The sequence below is a fragment of the Corythoichthys intestinalis genome, chromosome 3 (genome assembly GCF_030265065.1).
Source record: "Corythoichthys intestinalis isolate RoL2023-P3 chromosome 3, ASM3026506v1, whole genome shotgun sequence".
NCBI classification, from domain to species: domain Eukaryota; kingdom Metazoa; phylum Chordata; class Actinopteri; order Syngnathiformes; family Syngnathidae; genus Corythoichthys; species Corythoichthys intestinalis.
This window is the reverse complement of record NC_080397.1, coordinates 64,519,743-64,539,225: the sequence shown is the minus strand read 5'-3', so window position 1 is coordinate 64,539,225 and position 19,483 is coordinate 64,519,743. Positions and strand designations below refer to the sequence as shown.

Here is a 19,483-nt window from a genome sequence, read left to right as displayed (position 1 = left end):
ACAGAAAAAGGGTTTGGAAGATATCTCTTTGTGAAGTTAGGTGTTGTACCCGTCACCTTATCAAAAGTATATACGTACATGCAATCAAGCTTCTCGAACACACATCTGCATAAAAATTGAAAAGATTATAGTGAAGAAAAAATATATATAACGTAAACATTGACAAGTAGTTCAATTCAAATTTTTCAGGCATGCGACCCAATAAAGTTTTGGGTTTTTTTGCGCACTCAATAAAGCTTCTTCTTGAACAGGTCACCGAGCTGCGTCACACACAACGTCACACAGCCTACTCTTTTGCCGTTTGCGCTCTACTGTCACTTCTACTCGCCGAGACGCCGATTCATCAGAGGAAAACAACGACAAATACGACTCATCTTCTTCCTTGAGTTAATGAAATAATGCATTAGCTTGTGCTAAATGTAGTTTTAGATTCATTCTGCACGTTTCAAAGTCGCTCCCTAAAACCAACCGGTGTTGTGCATTTTTCGGCACAACACCGGCCGCTGCTTGCTTCGCATTGAAAGGAAGGCCCCTTTCAATAGTTGGCGCCTCGTTCGGAAATTTATTAAAAATGATCACATTCGGTTCGTCCTTCCTGACATCACAACGACTCTTGGGATAAGTAGTCTTTAGTGCTTCTTTCGGTTTTGAAAAAGGACAAGGAATGATGGAAATATGGAGATGGATACAGGGTCCATGCAGCGTTTTAATGCATATTTATGAGTGCAATAAAAGTATAAAACTCAAATGACATTATCTCCCGTTCTTCTATGCCGCTTGACTTCAAATAAAAACCGGTGTGGACATCAACTTCCGCACTTTCAAACGAGACCAACCAGCAGCACGTGGGTGATGTAATTACAGCGTGACGATATGTGTAAACGCGTCGCTGCCGACACGTTCGGTGTTAAAGCAATAAAACTGGCCACTGGAGGGCAGTAGCGCATTTTGCAAGACCAGGCAACCCGATTCAACAGCAGTGAACGGCCGGGCAGCATGGTTGGAGCACTGGCGGCACGATGCCAGGCGGCGCTCCGACAAAACAAAACAACGAGAGGACGCCTGGAAGGCCAGGCGTTGGACGACTGCGCAAAACGAGTGAGACCTTCAGTAAAGCGGCTCGCCAAGCAGACCCCGCAGAAACGCAAAAATAATCCATCTTTGTGAGACAGACAACGATGAGGGAAAAGTTTACACGGCTGACGTGGCGATAACGGCGTCATCTCGACGACAAACCGTCATCTCTCAGTAGTCGTGTGAATAAATTGCTATTTTGCTATCAAAAGCTCTATTTGGCTGGTTGTTCATGTTATTTTGTAAAAGGAAAACATTATTCAGATGTTTGGGATGTCACTGAAGCAAAAAATAGCCGCGTTAAAGTCAAACTTATGTTTGAAATGTATGCGTTTACAAAAAGCTCATTTTCTCCGTTTTTCCATCAGAAATTGGAAAATTGCTCAAACTAAGCGATTTTCTAATGCTGATTTCTAAAGAATGGAAAAAGATATGAACTTACTTTTTTTTCTGCTGAAAGACGAGAGTCTAATCTTTCTTTTGGTGAGTTCCATGTTTATATAGCAATGGAAAAGAATTTTCTGTGGGCCTTGCAAAATCAGTCAAAATCTGGAAAAAACGGCCGGGAGTGAAGGGCCTTGCTCTGGTTAAAATGGCTGGGAGTGAATGAGTTAATATATATATAATTTTTCAATGTATATTCACCTGAGTTTTTGAAAACAGGTAAAAAATACTAGTGGTTGATTCAGCATGGATTTGCCTTTGACCGAACCAGAATTTTCATGATGACATGAACATTATTATAATGAACAAAACAAAGACCGTAACAAAGCTTTGCATACTGGAAAAACAGGAGTGGAAACAAACGCACACATCCCAATCCAACACCGTGCCAAAAATGTTATTAATAGGGCCGATAATATGTTATCGGATTTATTGGGATGACGTCATAATTCCTATTATCGGACCGATAATTATCGTGCACCTCTAATGCGAATGTGACGTCACCCGGGTCAGCATCTCACAATACAGCATTGCGGATGGACTGCGGATTTAATTGGACTATTTTTTGCATCACTCCAGCCAAATGTGCTGCAGGTTTTTGTTGCTGCACCAGGGAGAGGTGTGTGAGCCCCTTTGGGTTTCTAAAAGTTCCCCTTCACCTCGGTGATTGGCCAAAACAAGTCCGACAACTGTGGGACCATTGGACTTACGAGGAAGGGAGTAACTACGTGTTTTGTATTATGTCAAATACTGGGATCATTGCACACGTTTTATTAAGAAGGTGGCTTGCATTTTGTGGCTGGTTGTCCATGGAGAAGGCCACTCGACTGACGACCGACCAGTGGTTTGTCGCAACCCCCCATCGTTCCTCTTCGCTTGCCCGCTGAGAGAAGGCTATATTCGGCTTATGCTCGTGACGCCCCGCGCTCTCGTCTGCAGTTCGCCATATCGGCCAGACTTCCAGCCCCCTCTGCCCTCTTCGTGTGCCCGGCAATAGACCACTAGCCTCAGGTTGAGGTCGGGCAGCCACGCACCTCTCCGATGTCGGCCGGTTTGTCCGGCGGTCACGCTTCAGCTGCTTCCCCCTCAACGAGATTTCCTGCCCGCAGCAGGAGAACGGAGAGCTCGCTCGCCTGCCGATCGGTGAAGGCTGTCACCCTCGTTGCCGTGTTTGACATGAGTTGGGGTATTTTTGTGCTTTTCATTTTCGAAAGGTGAAAAAGATTAGAACAGTCGCTTGGCGGTCATTCTCCAGCTGCTTCCCCCTCAACGAGCACTCCTGCACGACGAGCTGTAACTTGCTTGCCGCAAGTTGTCGGTGAAGACAGTCAACCCCACCCCCGTGTGATATGATCCGAGGCAGTTTAGTGTGCTTTTTCGTTTTCGAAAGGCGTAAATAAGACTTGGAAAAGCCGCTCGGTTCGGTTTAGCATGTCAGCTAGCTGTCACGCCTCCTGCTTTGTTGATGCTCTTTCCTCCGTCTCCAAAGCCGAGGCAGAGAAATGACTAAAACCGGACTAACTCCGGTGGCATAAAATACCGTTCAAGAGGTGTAAGAAGTCAACAGTTTTGACCCTTATGCAGTAGTTCTGCCCTGTTGTACTGAATAAATGCATTTTTAATATTTCATATTCCATGTAGCACTAGATTGGTATTTGTCATAACCATGCTATTTATTTAGCAATTGGGAAAAAACTTTAAAATAATATCTTGTAAAAATATTGGAATAGATTGAAACAATGATGACATTTTGCCGCTTTATGTTGTATTTTCGTTGTTCTGAACCTTCCCTCTCTATGGGTTGAATTCTAAATCAGATGAAATCGTGACCCTGCCGACGTCCAGCTGGGGACGCAAGAGCGCTATAATGACAGGCGTGGTTAAACGGCAGATTAAAAAACTCATTTCTCATCATCTGTGCTTTGCCAAATTGTTGTATATAGTTGAATCGCCTCAAAATACGATTCTAATTCACATGAAAATGCTATTAAAGATTTTTTTTTTATGCTGTCGCAGGCACTTTAAAGATACCATGCGATCAAACCTGTCGTCATAAGCATAGGATTTACGACTGCAAGCTTGTGTCTTTGTGATCAAATGACTGTATTGTGATATCCGATTATGGTGTCATGTGATTAGTGTTGCGACGTGTTATTGGCGAAACTGGTAGAGCCACTGCATTCGAGGAAAATTGTGTAGCCCAAGGTAGCGTTTCTTCCTCGCAAATCTACTCAAGTAAAAGTATTTTCTCCAAAGGGTACTCAAATGTAACGGAGTAAATGTAATGCGTTACTACGCACCTCTGAAAATAAGTAGCCTCGAATTCTAGTGAAGAGCCGCCGTCACACAGGAGGAGGGGCCAGTACAGGTGACACCAATATGGCCGCTCCCTCAGCCGCGTACGTGAACTGGTCAAACTGGTAGAGCGAGGGGAACATTTTTTCGGCTCTTTTTTTGTTTCCCCTCAAGAGTTGGAGCTCGGGACATGAAGAGCGTGAGGAAATGAAGAGGAGGACGCTGGTGGCCGTGTGTGTGTTCGCTACAGGTGAGTATCGGGCGGTGTACTGGAACAGGTACGCGCGGGAATACTTTCCCACTGCCCGGTCATGTTTGTTACAGTCGCTGTTTGGGCGTCCGACTCGCCGGTGTCGACCACGTCAGAGCCGGGCTCGCCGTCCGAGTCCACCGCCGTCACGGCCGCGCCCGGTGATATCGTCATACTGCCGTGTTACTCGAAGGATTCCGTGAGGCCGTCCCGGACGCGCTGGCTGAAAGACGGAAGCGAGCTGGGAGAGTTGCGCGCTTCGGAGGCGGTGTCGGGCGAAGGTGACGGCGGCCAGAGGCGGCTGGTCATTTTGGAGGACGGCAGTTTGAAGTTCCAAACCGTGGCTGGAGGAGACGAGGGCGTGTACCTGTGTGAAGCCACACTTCCGGGGAGCATGACGTGGCGAGCACGTGTTGTACTGCAGGTGGCCAGTAAGTTAATACTTTACAGTATATTAATTTATATACCATCACAATAGACCCTACTCACCGACGTCACAGAATGACGTGTCGCTGTATCCGGCCGCCATATTGTCCGTCTCTCTTTAGCCCTATTCTCAATGGTTTCAATCAGTTTATAGAGCAATTCATGGAAGCCCCAGTGCTTTCAGACTCGGTAAACTCATTGGATGCGTTGCATAAAAGGCGTTATGTGGAAAAGCTTCAGTCTATCCATATTTGATGCCTAAATCGATATTTTTCGACCCGCTGTCTTCGCCCTCTCTGCCTGACATCTGCTACCCTGATATCTACAACTATCTTTTCCACAGAAACTCGTCCTATTCTCACGAAACGTTGAAAAACATTAAGAGCAGCACTCTAAGCAACATTACCCTGTGTGATTTCTAAAATGGCGACAATCAAAAAAAAAAAAAGAGGTCTGTAATTTGTATCATAAGTTCTCTTCAACTGTGAGGGACGGAATCTAATACAAAAATCCAGAAAATCACATCGTATAATTTTTAAATAATAAATTTGTATTTAACTGCATGAAATAAGTATTTGATACATTCCCAACTAGAAAATATTTCGGCTCTAAGTTCTTTTTTAAGAACCCCTCCTGTTCCAAAGAGCTGTGCAAGGACATCAGGGATAAAATAATAGACCAGCACAAGGCTGGGATGGGCTACAGGAAAATAAGCAAGCAACTGGGTGAGAAGGTAACAACTGTTGGAGCGATTATTAGAAAATGGAAGAAGTTCAAGTTGACGGTCAATCTGCTTCGTTCTGGGGCTCCATGCAAGATCTCACCTCGTGGGGCATCACTAATCATGAGGAAGGTGAGGTATCAGCCCAGAACTACACGGCAGGACCTGGTCATTGACCTGAAGAGAGCTGGAACCACAGTCTCGAAGAAAACCATCGGAAACACATTACGCCGTCATGGATTAAAATCCTACAGCGCACGCAAGGTCCGGCTGCTGAAGCCAGTGCATGTCCAGACACGTCTAAAGTTTGCCACTGACCATCTGGATGATCCAGAGGAGCAATGGGAGAAGGTCATGTGGTCGGATGAGACCAAAAAGGAACTTTTTGGTCTAAACTCGGCTCGTCGTGTTTGGAGGAAAAAGAAGGATGAGTACAACCCCAAGAACACCATCCCAACTGTGCAACATGGAGGAGGAAACATCATTTTTTTGGGGCTGCTTCTCTGCCAAGGGTACAGGACGACTGCACCGTATTGAGGGGAGGATGGATGGGGCTACGTATCGCCAGATCTTGGCTGACAACCTCCTTCCTTCAGTGAGAGCCCTGAAGATGGGTCGTGGCTGGGTCTTCCAGCATGACAACGACTCAAAGCACACAGCCAAGGCAACTAAAGAGTGGCTCCGTAAGAAGCATCTCAAGGTCCTGGAGTGGCCTAGCCAGTCACCAGATCTGAACCCGGTAGAAAATCTATGGAGGGAGCTGAAAGTCCGTGTTGCCCGGCAGCAGCCCCGAAACCTGAAGGCTCTGGAGAAGATCTACATGGAGGAGTGGGCCAAAATCCCTGCTGCAGTGTGTGTGCAAACCTTGTCAAGGACTACAGGAAACGTTTGGTATCTGTAATAGCAAACAAAGGTTTCTGTACCAAATATTAAGTTCGATTTTTGTGATGGATCAAATACTTATTTCATGCAATTAAATGCAAATTTATTATTTAAAAATCATACAACGTGATTTTCTGTTTTTTTGTATTAGATTCCGTCCCTCACAGTTGAAGCGAACTTATGATACAAATTACAGACCTCTATATGCTTTGCAAGTGGGAAAACCAGCAAAATCGGCAGTGTATCAAATACTTGTTCTCCCTACTGTATATAAAAGTTGGAAAGCAATAAAACTCCAACAAAAATTAAGGAAATGAACAAAAAATATACTTTTAACATGGGTCAAAATTATTTTTCGAACAGATCATGTGACTAGCACCTTAGACAGTCATTTGCTTTGCATATAATTTTGAAAACAAATATTAGGTGAGGGCAATTTTATTTTTCAAATGATTTTTTTCTTTGATTGAAAATATATATATTTTTTGACTGAAGCAACTTTTTTGGAGATTGAATGAGACACAAATGTCCTACCCCCATAATATGGCCCAAACACAAAAAGGATTGCCTCAAAGAAAACTTTTTCAATGAAAAATTGTGTTCAAATGCAAATTTTTCAATCTGACATATTTTTTCGCATTCAAAAACTTTTTCTATGGTTAAAATTTTTCTTTTTAGATAGAAGTGATTTTTCTTTTTGAAAATATATATTTTTGAAGCTTTTTTTTTTTTTTTTTGATTGAATAATGAAGACAAAAATGTTCTAGTCAAAATGTGGCCCAAACACAAATCAACATTACTTCAATCAAAAAAGTTTCTTCAATTAAAAAAAAACAAAAACCAGACTTCAATTAAAAAAAAAAAAAAATTAAATGAATCAAAGAAAAATAGTTTTCACATGCATTTTTTGTTTGGGTTTTTTTTGTTTCAAATTTGTTTTTGCATTCAAACACATTTTTATTTTGATTGAAGCGACTTTTTTTTTTTGGTTGAAAATATTTTGATTGAAGAATTTTTTTTCTTTTTTATTGAAACATCTTTTTTTTGATTGAATAATAAAGACGGAAATCTACCTCCATATGGCTCCGCCCAGGGGATACAATTTTTGACTGGGGTAACCACATTGGCACGACACCGGCGGGCGTACCACATTCAATGGATGACGATCTTGACGAAAAGTATTGCCTAAGCAGCTTGATTTAGATTTCCCCTCAAGAATGATGGGAAACAAAAAACGCTCATTGTCAACTTATTATATTCTTGTAAGTTAATTTTATTGCTGAATGGCATAAATCGTAATCAACCCTTTAAAAAAAAATCAAAATAACAACCTTGGCAAAAAGTCGCAAAGTATTTTGTTTAATGATGGAGGACACACTACCCTCTGGTACAGGGGTGGGCAATTAATTCCACAAAGGGCCGCAGTGGGTGCGGGTTTTTGTTCATACCCATCATGAGGACAGCCTTTCACCAATCTGGTTTCTTACAAGTGCAATCAGTTGATTGCAGTCAGGTGCTCCTTGTTTCCACTGAAACCTCATTGGTTATACTGTGTGTGCTGAATCAGTTGGAACAAAGACCAGGACCCACTGCGGCCCTCGAGGACCGGTTTGCCCACCCCTGCTCTGGTAGCAGTGTTGGACATGGCTGGATTTTCGCCTTTCAGACTCATCTGACATGAATAAAGCACAGCTGCGCTCTGGTTTGGCCCACATAAGGCTGTAAGTTGTTTCAGCTAATATGTTTGTATGCATTTGTAATGACGTTTAGGGCTACAGTTTGTGGAGTTATGTGTGAGCGATTCGTAGCATTTAAGATAGTGGACTTTTGTCAGGCAAATTAGGCTAATTTAATCTACTAAATTTGCATATTGATCAGACAAGATGGATGTTTGAACACCAACATATTCTGGCCCAGATTGGATTTAAACTACATACGGAAGTGACCCTGATCGGATTTGAAACTGTCCACCTCTATGCGACCGTCAAGATAATGTCTCAGTCCTGTCAGAAAAACACTTTCGTGCATTAAAACCTGCAGTATGAACCTCGCCTAAGATATGTATGTGTTAAATGAGAAGATTTCAATTTTGATTCAAAGTCCACTTATTGTTTTTCGGACACAGACGTTCCAGCCCGCCACCCTGAGTGCTCATGGCATCTGGAGGCGGACTCCGCGGAGATGCGCTTCAGCTGCTCTTGGCCCGGATGCTATCCAGACCCCATGCTGATCTGGAGCCAGGTCCAGGACGCGAACCATGAGAGCGGAGGCTTCGTGCTGGCCTCGGAGGTGGCATCAGTCCTGCAGGTGTCGCTAAATCGCTCTCTCCTGGCTAAAGGGCACACGCTCAGATGTGTTGCCCAACACTTGAAGCTCACCACCGGACAGAAACGCACTTGTTCTCTTACGCTCGGTAAGGCGACCATCCCGTGGCATACGGTTTACATTCATTTCCCCACTGTCCATACTTCACATACATAAGTTAGCCTAGGATTTTCATTAGCATTAAAGCAACACTAGGTAACTTTTCGACCTTCCTCAACCGTCATATGCTATTGTTTAGCCACAACTAGATTCATTACCTTATTTCTATTCGTCCATCACACAGCTGCTGGAAACAGAAATGTTGTTTCATCCATCTGTAGGTGATTGATTTTTAATTCATTGATGATTTTACGACACTGTACAGGTGTGCGCTGGTCTTCATGGGAAATGCAGTCGTCCTTAAGGCAAAACACTACTGCTTTTGTCCACCGGTGCTGCTAAAATCGACCAAACTGAAAAGTTGGCAAAGTGTTTCTTTAACTTTAGCGAAGCGCGCATCAGTGTTGTTTTCGTCAACGATGACTATAACGAAAATATGTCGTCGATGAACAATTTTATCATGACAATGACGAGACGATAACAAGCTAAAAATGTATCTCGGATGACTAAAACATAACGAAACAAATGGCAGTTTTCGTCTAACTTGACGAAAGTGCCACAGTTTCTGTCGCATGTTCACAATGTGTGACATTTTATGTGTAGTTACCCTGCATCGTAGCAGTCTGGTTGGTTGTGACGTGCTGCACCCCCAGACCGCCAACTCACCGGTGTCCTCTCCTCTCTTCTCTAAGCTTGTTCTTTTTTGCAACATGAACACACAGTAAGGTTTGTTTTTCTTATCTTTGCAAGAGAGAATATACAATGTTGCTTTAGCCTTTAAAGGTCCGTGCTGAGGGATCTTGACACACTAATGTGACTCGTAGCGTTAGCATTGCATTAGCATTAGGCTAGTGCTAACGTTGACAGTTACTCAATGACAACTTTTTTAACACACAGTACGTGATGTCCAAAAGACTTAGACTACGACAAAAATTAAAGGGATGCCAAAAACAGCGCTGGCGAGCATCCGCTTAAACAGTCGCTGTGTTGTTATCATTTTGTTGCTGTTGGGTACGGCTGATATTAGTAGTGCTCCGTGCTTCCGGTTGCAAATAACACCGTTGGAAAATCCTCAAGAAGTTGGCGTTGTCCAGGTAGATGCTACAATATTTGCTCGTCTGTCAGTTTCTTCCAAACTGTTAGAGCGGTGAAGGAATTCGGCCCCCCGGCCAAGCCGCGGAAACGGCGACAGCCAAACAAAATGGTGTTCCGCTGGCAGTGCTCCTGCAAGTCGGCCGGGAGGGGCCAATATCCCGCGCGTTCACGCCGGTGTTAACCCTTTGTACTGACTCCATGGTCCAAAAGTTTAAAGAAGGCTCACCGAAAACAGGTTGACAATTTATTCGTCGACAATGGTCAAAAACAAGGCAAAAACAGACGACGGAGAAACAATGCTGGATCCAGGGTCAGCAAAACAACGGCCGCATAGTCTTCAGTCCTTTTGAAAGCTGCGGTGGAGTGGGCTGGGCTGAAGGCGTGGCTGGGTGTTGTCTTGGGATGATCCCTCTGTGGCAGGTTTGGGCGGTCGAGTTCGTGCGGCATCCTTAGTGGCTGGGACGTGGTTGCAACGGTGACCGACGCAGGTCTTGACGTCCAAGGTGCCCGCGCTATCAAGTTGTTGGTAGGGCAGGAGCGTCCTGACCCCTACCGGAGCACTGATGACGCTTTTTTCCTTCGCCTATCAGGCGAGGGCCGATAAGCTAGTCCACTTTACTGTGTCAAAGGGCTTGGAGCTTGTTTCTTTAAACTATGGTTAAATGCTTTACTATAATGAATGTGTTAGACTAATGCAAACAATTATATGGTGTGTGCGAGAAAGGTAACTATTCCCTTCAGCGGCTAATGGCACATGTGTATACCAATGCTGCAGCGATGCCACATCCCGAAGTTTCCCCGCTGGTTTGGGCCCAGAAAGGCAGCAACGTGACACTTGTCTGCACTGAAGCTTCTTCTGCGCCGCCCGCCAACACAACCTGGAGCCGAGCACCGAGAGGGGCGCCGCTGGCTCCCGGCGCCAAGTACGCACTAAGCCAGGACGGGGCCGCCTACAGTCTGACAATCGTCAACGTCGGCTGGGACGACGAGGGTGACTACTTTTGCCAGAGTGAGAACCCGCTCGCCCTGCGGCAGACGGAGGTGTACCTCAGCATCAGGGGTGAGTCGCCGACCGACCGGTCAAATCGCCATTGAGTTCTGACGTGTCGCCGTGCTCGTCTCCGCAGCGTCGACCGACTACACGGGCGCTATCGTCGGCGTCTTTATCGCCACGCTCATTGTGGGCCTTTCCGCCGTTGTGGCGAAGCTGCTTTTTGCGAACAGACATCGCATCTGCCTGGGTAACTGCTTTACACCCCCACTTTATGTATGACATTTTTTCATTGTGTGATGCACTGGAAGGGAGTTACTTTTAATATGATTGTAAAATGTACAAAGACAAATACTTCTAAAATTCTTTTCAATTTTTTAAGCCATGTACACACTTACCTAACAAATGACTGGGTACGTCCCCAAAAAGGATTTCTGTGACATAGCACCATGGAGTCTCTGCACTCCCGACAAAAACAATTTTTAGCTATACTTCCAAGTCTTCGGTCAAAATGAGTACCGTAAAATCCCTCAGCAATGGAGCGGGAGAGGTCAACCACAAGATTGACAGCTCAGCAGGGAAATTGATATGAAATAGGATAAATTCACAAGCATTACTGATTGTTACAATCGTGGCTGAATCCTGTCTTGTCATATTTTTTTCTAACCTTAACGAAGCACCTCGGATACTACCTAAGCAATATTATCCCACACAATGTTTAGTCATGGCACTGTTTTAACACTGGAAGTCCAGAGGTTTTTTGGGGGCTATAAAGCAAGCCCAGAAAGTAGTCAGAAGACCCCGATACCCGATAGTTTGGTGCTTTCTTTCATCGACAAGGCTCCATTTTGTTGCAATTTTTCTTTTGTTTTCTGAGGTGAGGTTCCCTGCACTTTATCAGATATTCAGACATTTTTTGCTATGCATGCATTTGTGATATCATTTGACTTTCCCATTGCTGTCCAATGCTGCATTGTATGTGGATGAGAGGTGGTGTCGTAACCTTCCCCCTCAATTCAGAGATGCTGTTTGTGCCTTGACAAACCAACTTTCAAACCATTAAACTATTCACCTGAATGAATAATGATGAGTAACTGCTCAGTTTGATTGACTCATACGATTTGACAAAATGATAGGAAGATATCAAAAAAATGTTTTTTCTTTTTTGCTGATAATTTATTGAGGAAAAGGTGTCTGACATGAAAACAATTGTCTCAATCACTCTCTGTCTGAAAAATTAGTTACACTGTATCTTGTATATAAAGCAGGGTTGGGCAAACTGCTGCTTTTGTGACTAGCACCGTTTCACACCCAGGCAGTTACTACACGGGAATATGTTAAAAGGTTGTCAACTTGATGGTCTGTTTGAGTGGTCGATTGTTTGACAAAGCCAAGCTAGCCCTGCATTTGCAAATATTCAAGATGCTAATTGTAGCAATCCAGCGTGGCGAGTTTTGAAACGGTCTTCTCACCACTTTCTGGGTTTGCTTTGTTGCCCCCCAAAAATCCCGTGGTTTTGCTAGTGTGAATACAAATGACTAATGAGGACCTCAATGCTCACAAAAGATAATGCTTATTAGTCAGATGACTCTTCTCTGGATTCGCTAGATATGTACCAAGGGTCAAATAATCCTTCTCTGGATACAACAGTGATTTGTATCAACTGATCCACCCTTGGGTTGTTCTCGTTTTGAGTTTGTCAAACTTTCATGAATGTATATTGCTGCCAAAGTCCCACCTGATAAGTCAAATTATTAAGCCACACATCACATCCTGACTGATTTGGTGCACCCCTACTGTTTGAAGCCACATCCTTGTCAATACTGAGTTTACACAACATCCCAAGAATATACTTTTATTGACACACCCCCTTCAACTTCTCAAATGAGTATTTAATATTTCGTAGGAATTAGAACGCATCATTTGTGACATTCCTTTTGTGATGTTTTGTTGCAGGAGGACCTTTCGGGTGAGTCATCTGCCGCCAATACCGAGACCATTCATCAGGAAAAACACGGCAGGGCAACAATGATATTTTCAAGTGTAGTTATTTGGGGGAATGGCGTCGATTACAATGGAAACTGGCTAACTCTGAACCAACAGGCAAACATAAGTCCGCGATTATTTAATGTGATCAATCAGTCCTGATATCAAAAATTTGGAATTGGGCTCAGAGGATAGATCCGTACACAGCTTTAGAATATACAGTGGGGCAAATAAGTATTTAGTCACTAATTGTGCAAGTTCTCCCACTTGAAAATATTAGAGAGGCCTGTAATTGTCAACATGGGTAAATGAGAGACAGAATGTGGAAAAAAACCCAGAAAATCACATTGTTTGATTTTTTTTTTTTTTTTTTTTTTAAGAATTTAATTGCAAATCATGGTGGACAATAAGTATTTGGTCAATACGAAAAGTTCATCTCAATACTTTGTTGTGTACCCTTTCTTGGCAATAACGAAGGCCAAACATTTTCTGTAACTCTTCACAAGCTTTTCACACACTGTTGCTGGTATTTCAGCCCATTCCTCCATGCAGATCTCCTCTAGAGCAGTGATGTTTTGGGGCTGTCGTTGGGCAACACGGACTTTCAACTCCCTCCACAGATTTTCTATGGGGTTGAGCTCTGGAGACTGGCTAGGCCACTCCAAGACCTTGAAATGCTTCTTACGAAGCCACTCCTTTGTTGCCCTGGCTGTGTGTTTGGGATCATTGTCACGCTGAAAGACCCAGCCACGTCTCATCTTCAATGTCCTTTCTGACGGAGGGAGATATTCACTCAAAATCTCTCGATACGTGGCCCATTCATTCTTTCCTTTACGCAGATCAGTTGTCCTAGTCCCTTTGCAGAAAAACGGCCCCAAAGCATTATGGTTCCAACCCCATGCTTCACAGTGGGTACGGTGTTCTTTGGATGCAATTCTGTATTCTTTTTCTTCCAAACACGAGAACCTGTGTTTCTACCAAAAAGTTCTATTTTGGTTTCATCTGACCATAAATCATTCTCCCAGTCCTCTTCTGGATCATCCAAATGCTCTCTAACGAACCGTAGACGGGCCTGGACGTGTACTGGCCTCAGCAGGGGGACACGTCTGGCAGTGCAGAATTTGAGTCCCTGGCGGCGCATTGTGTTACTGATTGTAGCCTTTGTTACTGTGGTCCCAGCTCTCTGTAGGTCATTCACTATGTCCCCCCCGTGTGGTTCTGGGATTTTTGATCACCGTTCTTGTTATTATTTTGACGCCACGGTGTGAGATCTTGCATGGAGCCCCAGATCGAGGGAAATTATCAGTGGTTTTGTATGTCTTCCATTTTCTAATAATTGCTCCCACGGCTGATTTGTTTACACCAAGCGTTTTACCTATTGCAGATTCAGTCTTCCCAGCCTGGTGCAGGTGTACAATTTTGTCTCTGGTGTCCTTCGACAGCTCTTTGGTCTTGGCCATAGTGGAGTTTGGAGTGTGACTGACTGAGGTTGTGGACAGGTGTCTTTTATACCGATGATGAGTTAAAACAGGTGCCATTAATACAGGTAACGAGTGGTGCCTCGTTAGACCTCGTTAGAAGAAGTTAGACCTCTTTGGCAGCCAGAAATCTTGCTTGTTTGTAGGTGACCAAATACTTATTTTCCACTGTAATTTGGAAATAAATTCTTTAAAAATCAAACAATGTGATTTTCTGTTTTTTTCTCTCCACATTTTATCTCATGGTTGAGGTTTACCCATGTTAACAATTACAGGCCTCTGTAATCTTTTCAAGTAGGAGAACTTGCACAATTGGTGGTTGACTAAATACTTATTTGCCCCACTGTAACTGCCAAACTTCATTCTGATCGGTCTATGAATAATGGAGAGTTAGCAATTTTAGTTAGTGCCCTCACCAAGAAAAGTACCGTAAGCAAGATCTTCTGAGCTTCTGCTGGTGTAAAAAGTGGGATGTTCTCAATCCCTTCATTATAAAGTGGTACCTCGAGATACGAAAACTTTGGTGCATGAAAAATTTATTTTACGAGTTAAAAAATTTTTTTTTTTTTTTTTTTTTTTTTACATTAAAGCTTTTTTTTGTTTCATATTGCGAGAAATGATTCATCTACTGAAAGATAATATGTCGGTCCTATAATAGATCATTCCCGCTCGCAGCAATGCAAGAATGTACCTACCGTGTGGTCCATCTTACTATTTTAATAAGCCTGACGATTAATGAACGGTTTCATTTTCCACTCTGCCGGTCGCACAGTACATTTCCTTCCTTGATTACAATGTCCCGTGCTCCCATGTGTAATCTTATTGCACACTGGGGAATGGTGTTCTAACACCACAACTACGTTTGACTATACATGCAAACAAATGACATATGTACACCACAACATGCTACACGATGCACAGCGTGATAAAATGGCAAGCAACCGCTGCCCTAGGGAGCTCGTCTTTTAGCACTCCATATTCGCTCTGAGCTCGAGTAGCCATGTGATAACATCTGTAGAATGAATGAGCCTTAGAAACTAGTTACACTAATGCCTGGTTCTAACTAAAAGATTTCAGGCTGATTCTAGCTCGACAGATACCTCGTAGCATTTAGGCAAATTAGGCTAATTTACTCTACTAATTGACATATTAATCAGACTAGATGGACGTTTGAACATCTGTTGTTTTGTGTCAAGTTTATCGTTAAAATGCGTGTCGTTTTGAACATAAGTGTACATATGTGGAGTGTTGTTAATCTTACTGAAAAAAAGTAATTAATTATAGTTACAAATTACTTCTCCCAAAAAGTAATTGCGTTAGTAACTCGGTTACCTGAATGTAAGAGTAATTAGTTACTTGGCAAAGTAATTGGTGATAATTACTTTTTTTTTTCCCCTCCAAAAAAAAAAAAAAAAAAAAAAACATTGGCCACACTGTGAAGTTTTTTGTGAAGGTTTTTGGTACAATTGGCCCGAGCCCAATTCTTTACCCTAATTTACCCTTTACCCTGAATCAACTGTTAAAAGTTGTTAAAATTGCTCCCATTATTGCATTTGTTCCCTTCTCTCTACTTTCGACATATGAAAGTTTTAAAACTGTTTCATCATTTAAAGATAGATTCAAGTCAAGATTTTGCCGATTTAGAAGTATTTTAGATAAAAAGTTACTTAGGTTCGCTAGGAAGGTTCTCTACAACAGAGCCGTCCTAAAAAGTCTACTGCTTTAAGATGGCGGCTGTCTACTAACGCATTTAGTGCCATGCAGTGTTGTTAATTTTACTTTAAAAAAGTAATTAATTACAGTTACAAATTACTTCTCCCAAAAAGTAATTGCTTTAGTAACTCAGTTACCTGAATGTAAGAGTAATTAGTTACTTGGCAAAGTAAATAGTGATTTTTTTTTTTTTCTCCAAAAAAAAAACAAAAAAAAAAACAGGTCACACAATGTGAAGCTTAAAGGGCTTGGGGGACAATTGGCCCAAGCCCAATTCTTTACCCTCCACTTAACTAGACACAAGGGTATTGCGATAACTAGCTAGTAACCTTTGCTATGTGTGGAAGTCATTTAAAGTTGTTAATCAATCGTTAAAGTTGTTAAAATTTCTCCCGTTATTGCATTAGTTCCCTTCTGTCTACTTTAAACATGTGTAAGTTTTAAAATTGTTTCATCGTTTAAAGATAGATTTAAGTTAAGATTTTGCCGATTTAGGAGCATTTTAGATTTTAAAAAATTACTTAGGTTCGCTAGGAAGGATCTCTACATCAGGGCCTTCCTGAGAGGTCTACTGCTTTAAGATGGCGGCTGTTTACAAACGCATGTAGTCCTTAAAACGTGTTGGCAATGCAGCAGTGTCTGTCATATGCATCTAGATCGATAATATGATATCTACCGTGTCATGTGGGCGTAGTTTGTCGGCTGTGGCTGCAGTCAGGTATTATTGGAGCCATCTAGCATCACGGTTGCAACGGCGTCTTCCCCACTCCTGCTCTGCTCTCGTCCCCGTGAGTCCGTTTCTCTCAGACTTTTTTTTATTCAACCAACTTAGTAACGCATAGTAACGCACGCCTTTCCCGCCTCAGTAACGGTAACGGCGTTGCCAAGATGAGAAAAGTAATTAATTAGATTACTCATTACTGAAAAAAATAACGCCATTAGTAACGCCGTTATATTGTAACGCCGTTATTAACAACACTGCATATGTGTGTGTCAGCTTTCCAATTTGTCAAAAGTGAAGGAACTAAAAAGCTTCAAGAAGCACAATTGCCTTGTTTGTGGTCTAAAGCTGAACAACTTTGCCTTTATTGAGGACCGAACACTTCATATTAATAAAGTAAAGTTAAAAAAGCTGCGTCGTGAAGTGGAAATCGCGTAAGTCGAATGCGTCGTAACCCTGGGACTACCTGTACTGTAAATGGCAGCAAAATGAATGTTTTTTTAGTGGAGCTTAGAACGAATTAGGTGATTTACATGTAAAACACGGTTCGTGGTATGAAAAAAAATCATGATATGTAAACCACTCCGGAACAAATTTCGTATCTTGAGGTACCCGCTGTATTTCCAAGATGAGACTTCTTCGTTCTGGTTGTTTCACCGCAGGCCCTTGGAAAGCGACAGAAGTGACGTGCTGAGTCTGGTGGATTCTGACGAAGAGCAGATCTTTCAGGCGGCTCCGCGCCTCCCTCCGATAGCGGACGCGCGGCCTACCGCGATGGTTCAGATCCACCGCCTCCCGTCCGGTACGCCCTCTACGCCGAACCCCTTGTGGCGGAAATTGTTAATGCTGGTGTCACTCCCTACAGGTGAGCAGGAGGATGCCGGGAACCAAAGTGCCAGGGAGGAGCCGCAGCAACTGGTGACGTTGTAGGTGTCGGTTGCATTTTTTTGTATGTCCTTAGGTGTTTACTCCCAGTCAGAATGTGGAGGGAGTACCTGTTTTCTGAGTTGCTGTGAATACTGAAGCTTAACACCAACGTAGTTCGTCTTTCGAGATTCAGACAAGCTGGAGGACTTTTTGACAAATAGTTTTCAAGTTGACATTAAAATGCGGACAGCTGTTAAACACTTCAAGGCATACAAGCCGAGGACGTAGGTTTGCAAAGGGACGGCAGGGACATAACATCGTTTCAGGATGCTCAAATTGTCCCCACCAACTTTTAAGCAACCTTATTTGCATTATATAATAAGTTCATTCATATAGGTAATTTAGATTCTTCCCATATGTTGTAAGAATAGAAATAGAATTGACCCTACCATTTTTAAGTGGATTATTTTCATTTGCTGAATGTGCAATTTTTTTCCCTCCCAAACACATGTTTGATTGGCTGATGACTTGCATTTACCGTATTTTCCGCACCTTCAATGAAAGGCCTATTTTAAAACTGTTTTCATATATAGAACACACTGCATTATAAGGCGCAGTAGTAGTTGTTGGGTTGCGCGTTAAAGGGAATGTCGTGCCATGATTAACTAATATTGATCCATATACAGTGGTATGAGAAAGTATCTGAACCTTTTTGAATTTCTCACATTTCTGCATAAAACCCCCATCAAATGTGATCTGATCTTTGTCAAAATCACACAGATGAAAAAACGGTCTGCTTTAACTAAAACCACCCAAACATTTGTAGGATTTCATATTTTAATGTGGATAGCATGTTGGTTGGTTGGTTGTACAAGTCGAACCAAAATGGATTTTAGCACATGGCAAAAAAAAAAGCCACATGGCAAATACCACTTTTGGTTCTCGCTGTCCCTCCAAGTTTATCCATTCTTACGCCCCCCCCTGAGTCTTTGGTTTCGGCAAACATATGAAGAAAACATCCTTCATATGTCGTAATGTCTAGATGTTTGTACAAGTTCCATAGCAGCAGTGTTTACTCGCTTGTTCTTTTTTAAAAGATTATCGGCAGAAAACAAGCAGTAGTGGGTTGTATGCGAGCGCACCTCTATGTTGACCCCCTTCCAGTTTACAGTGGTGACGTCACGCAGCCTTGCGGTCTAAAAATAGCATTCGTGCAGTACGCTATTATATTTAACTTATTTATTTAGACGGAAATTGTTGAGTGGTCTTAAGACACGTGTTTCTTTTTTGCATTCCTGGATAGTTAAGAGATTATTAACAAGTTTGTATTTATTGTGAATGTTGATATATTACCATTAAAACTTGCTAATAACATCCAGACATTTATTCTGGAAGTTTTCAATCAGTCATTACAGATTTATTTTGCCTTGATCATTTAGCCTAACAATTAATTAGGGTCATATTGGCGAGAAATTGAGCACACGTTCACCCAATCTGTTTGGTTTTATTAACGTCCCGTCTCCAGCAAAAAGTGTACATGCAGATTATGCTGTTATATCATTCCTACCAATGTTGAGACCAAACCTACGCCCTTGATACAAACGCATCCTGCCTATCGGTTGTTAAAACATTTTTGTTGTTGTTTTTTTACCCCCTCAATGCAATTGTAATGAGTCACCCATCATTTTTATATCTTCGCTGCATCAGTTCCAGTTCATAGACGGTCCTGGCTGTCCACTGGTTTTGATAATAGTTTTGAATGAAATTATTTATTCATATTAAAAAAATCTGTATTGGTATAATGATTGCATTTGTTCTTACTCTCCAATTTGTTATAAATATATTTGAAGATTTCAGTTAAAATGCAAAGACATTTTCAATTTATTTCTATCCATTTTTCCTTTCTCATTCATTTCTAAGGTGAAGAATATTTTAAGAGAAAAAAAAAAACAAGGTGGTTATTTATTCTGCTTATATGACGTCTTATTTTTTCTGAATACATTTTCTATTCTCTGACGATAAAGAAATAAAGCATTTTTATCAAAACATCGTTAAATGAATTCATGCCTTCATTATTTCACATGTACCGCGACGACGGAAGTTCGTCACTGGGAAC

General features: G+C 42.3%; 1 protein-coding gene across 1 annotated transcript; it reads left to right on the top strand.

Annotated features, from left to right (window-relative positions):
- Positions 1 to 3,711: 3,711 nt before the first annotated feature.
- On the top strand, positions 3,712 to 19,405 carry vsig10 (V-set and immunoglobulin domain containing 10). Its single transcript, XM_057832763.1, has 9 exons — positions 3,712 to 3,886; positions 3,988 to 4,063; positions 4,138 to 4,494; positions 8,218 to 8,505; positions 10,387 to 10,671; positions 10,739 to 10,852; positions 12,559 to 12,571; positions 17,163 to 17,302; positions 17,366 to 19,405. Exons 2-9 carry the CDS (start codon positions 4,021 to 4,023, stop codon positions 17,428 to 17,430), a joined length of 1,305 nt encoding a protein of 434 aa, XP_057688746.1. The 5' UTR covers positions 3,712 to 3,886; positions 3,988 to 4,020; the 3' UTR covers positions 17,431 to 19,405.
- The last annotated feature ends 78 nt before the right edge of the window (positions 19,406 to 19,483 follow it).

Excerpts from the sequence above, each read along its gene's own strand:
- vsig10 (XM_057832763.1), top strand. The coding sequence starts at position 4,021 with ATGAAGAGGAGGACGCTGGTGGCCGTGTGTGTGTTCGCTACAG. Across the intron at positions 4,495-8,217 it reads TGTTGTACTGCAGGTGGCCA|ACGTTCCAGCCCGCCACCCT; the intron begins GTAAGTTAATAC and ends TTTCGGACACAG. Across the intron at positions 8,506-10,386 it reads CACTTGTTCTCTTACGCTCG|CGATGCCACATCCCGAAGTT; the intron begins GTAAGGCGACCA and ends CCAATGCTGCAG.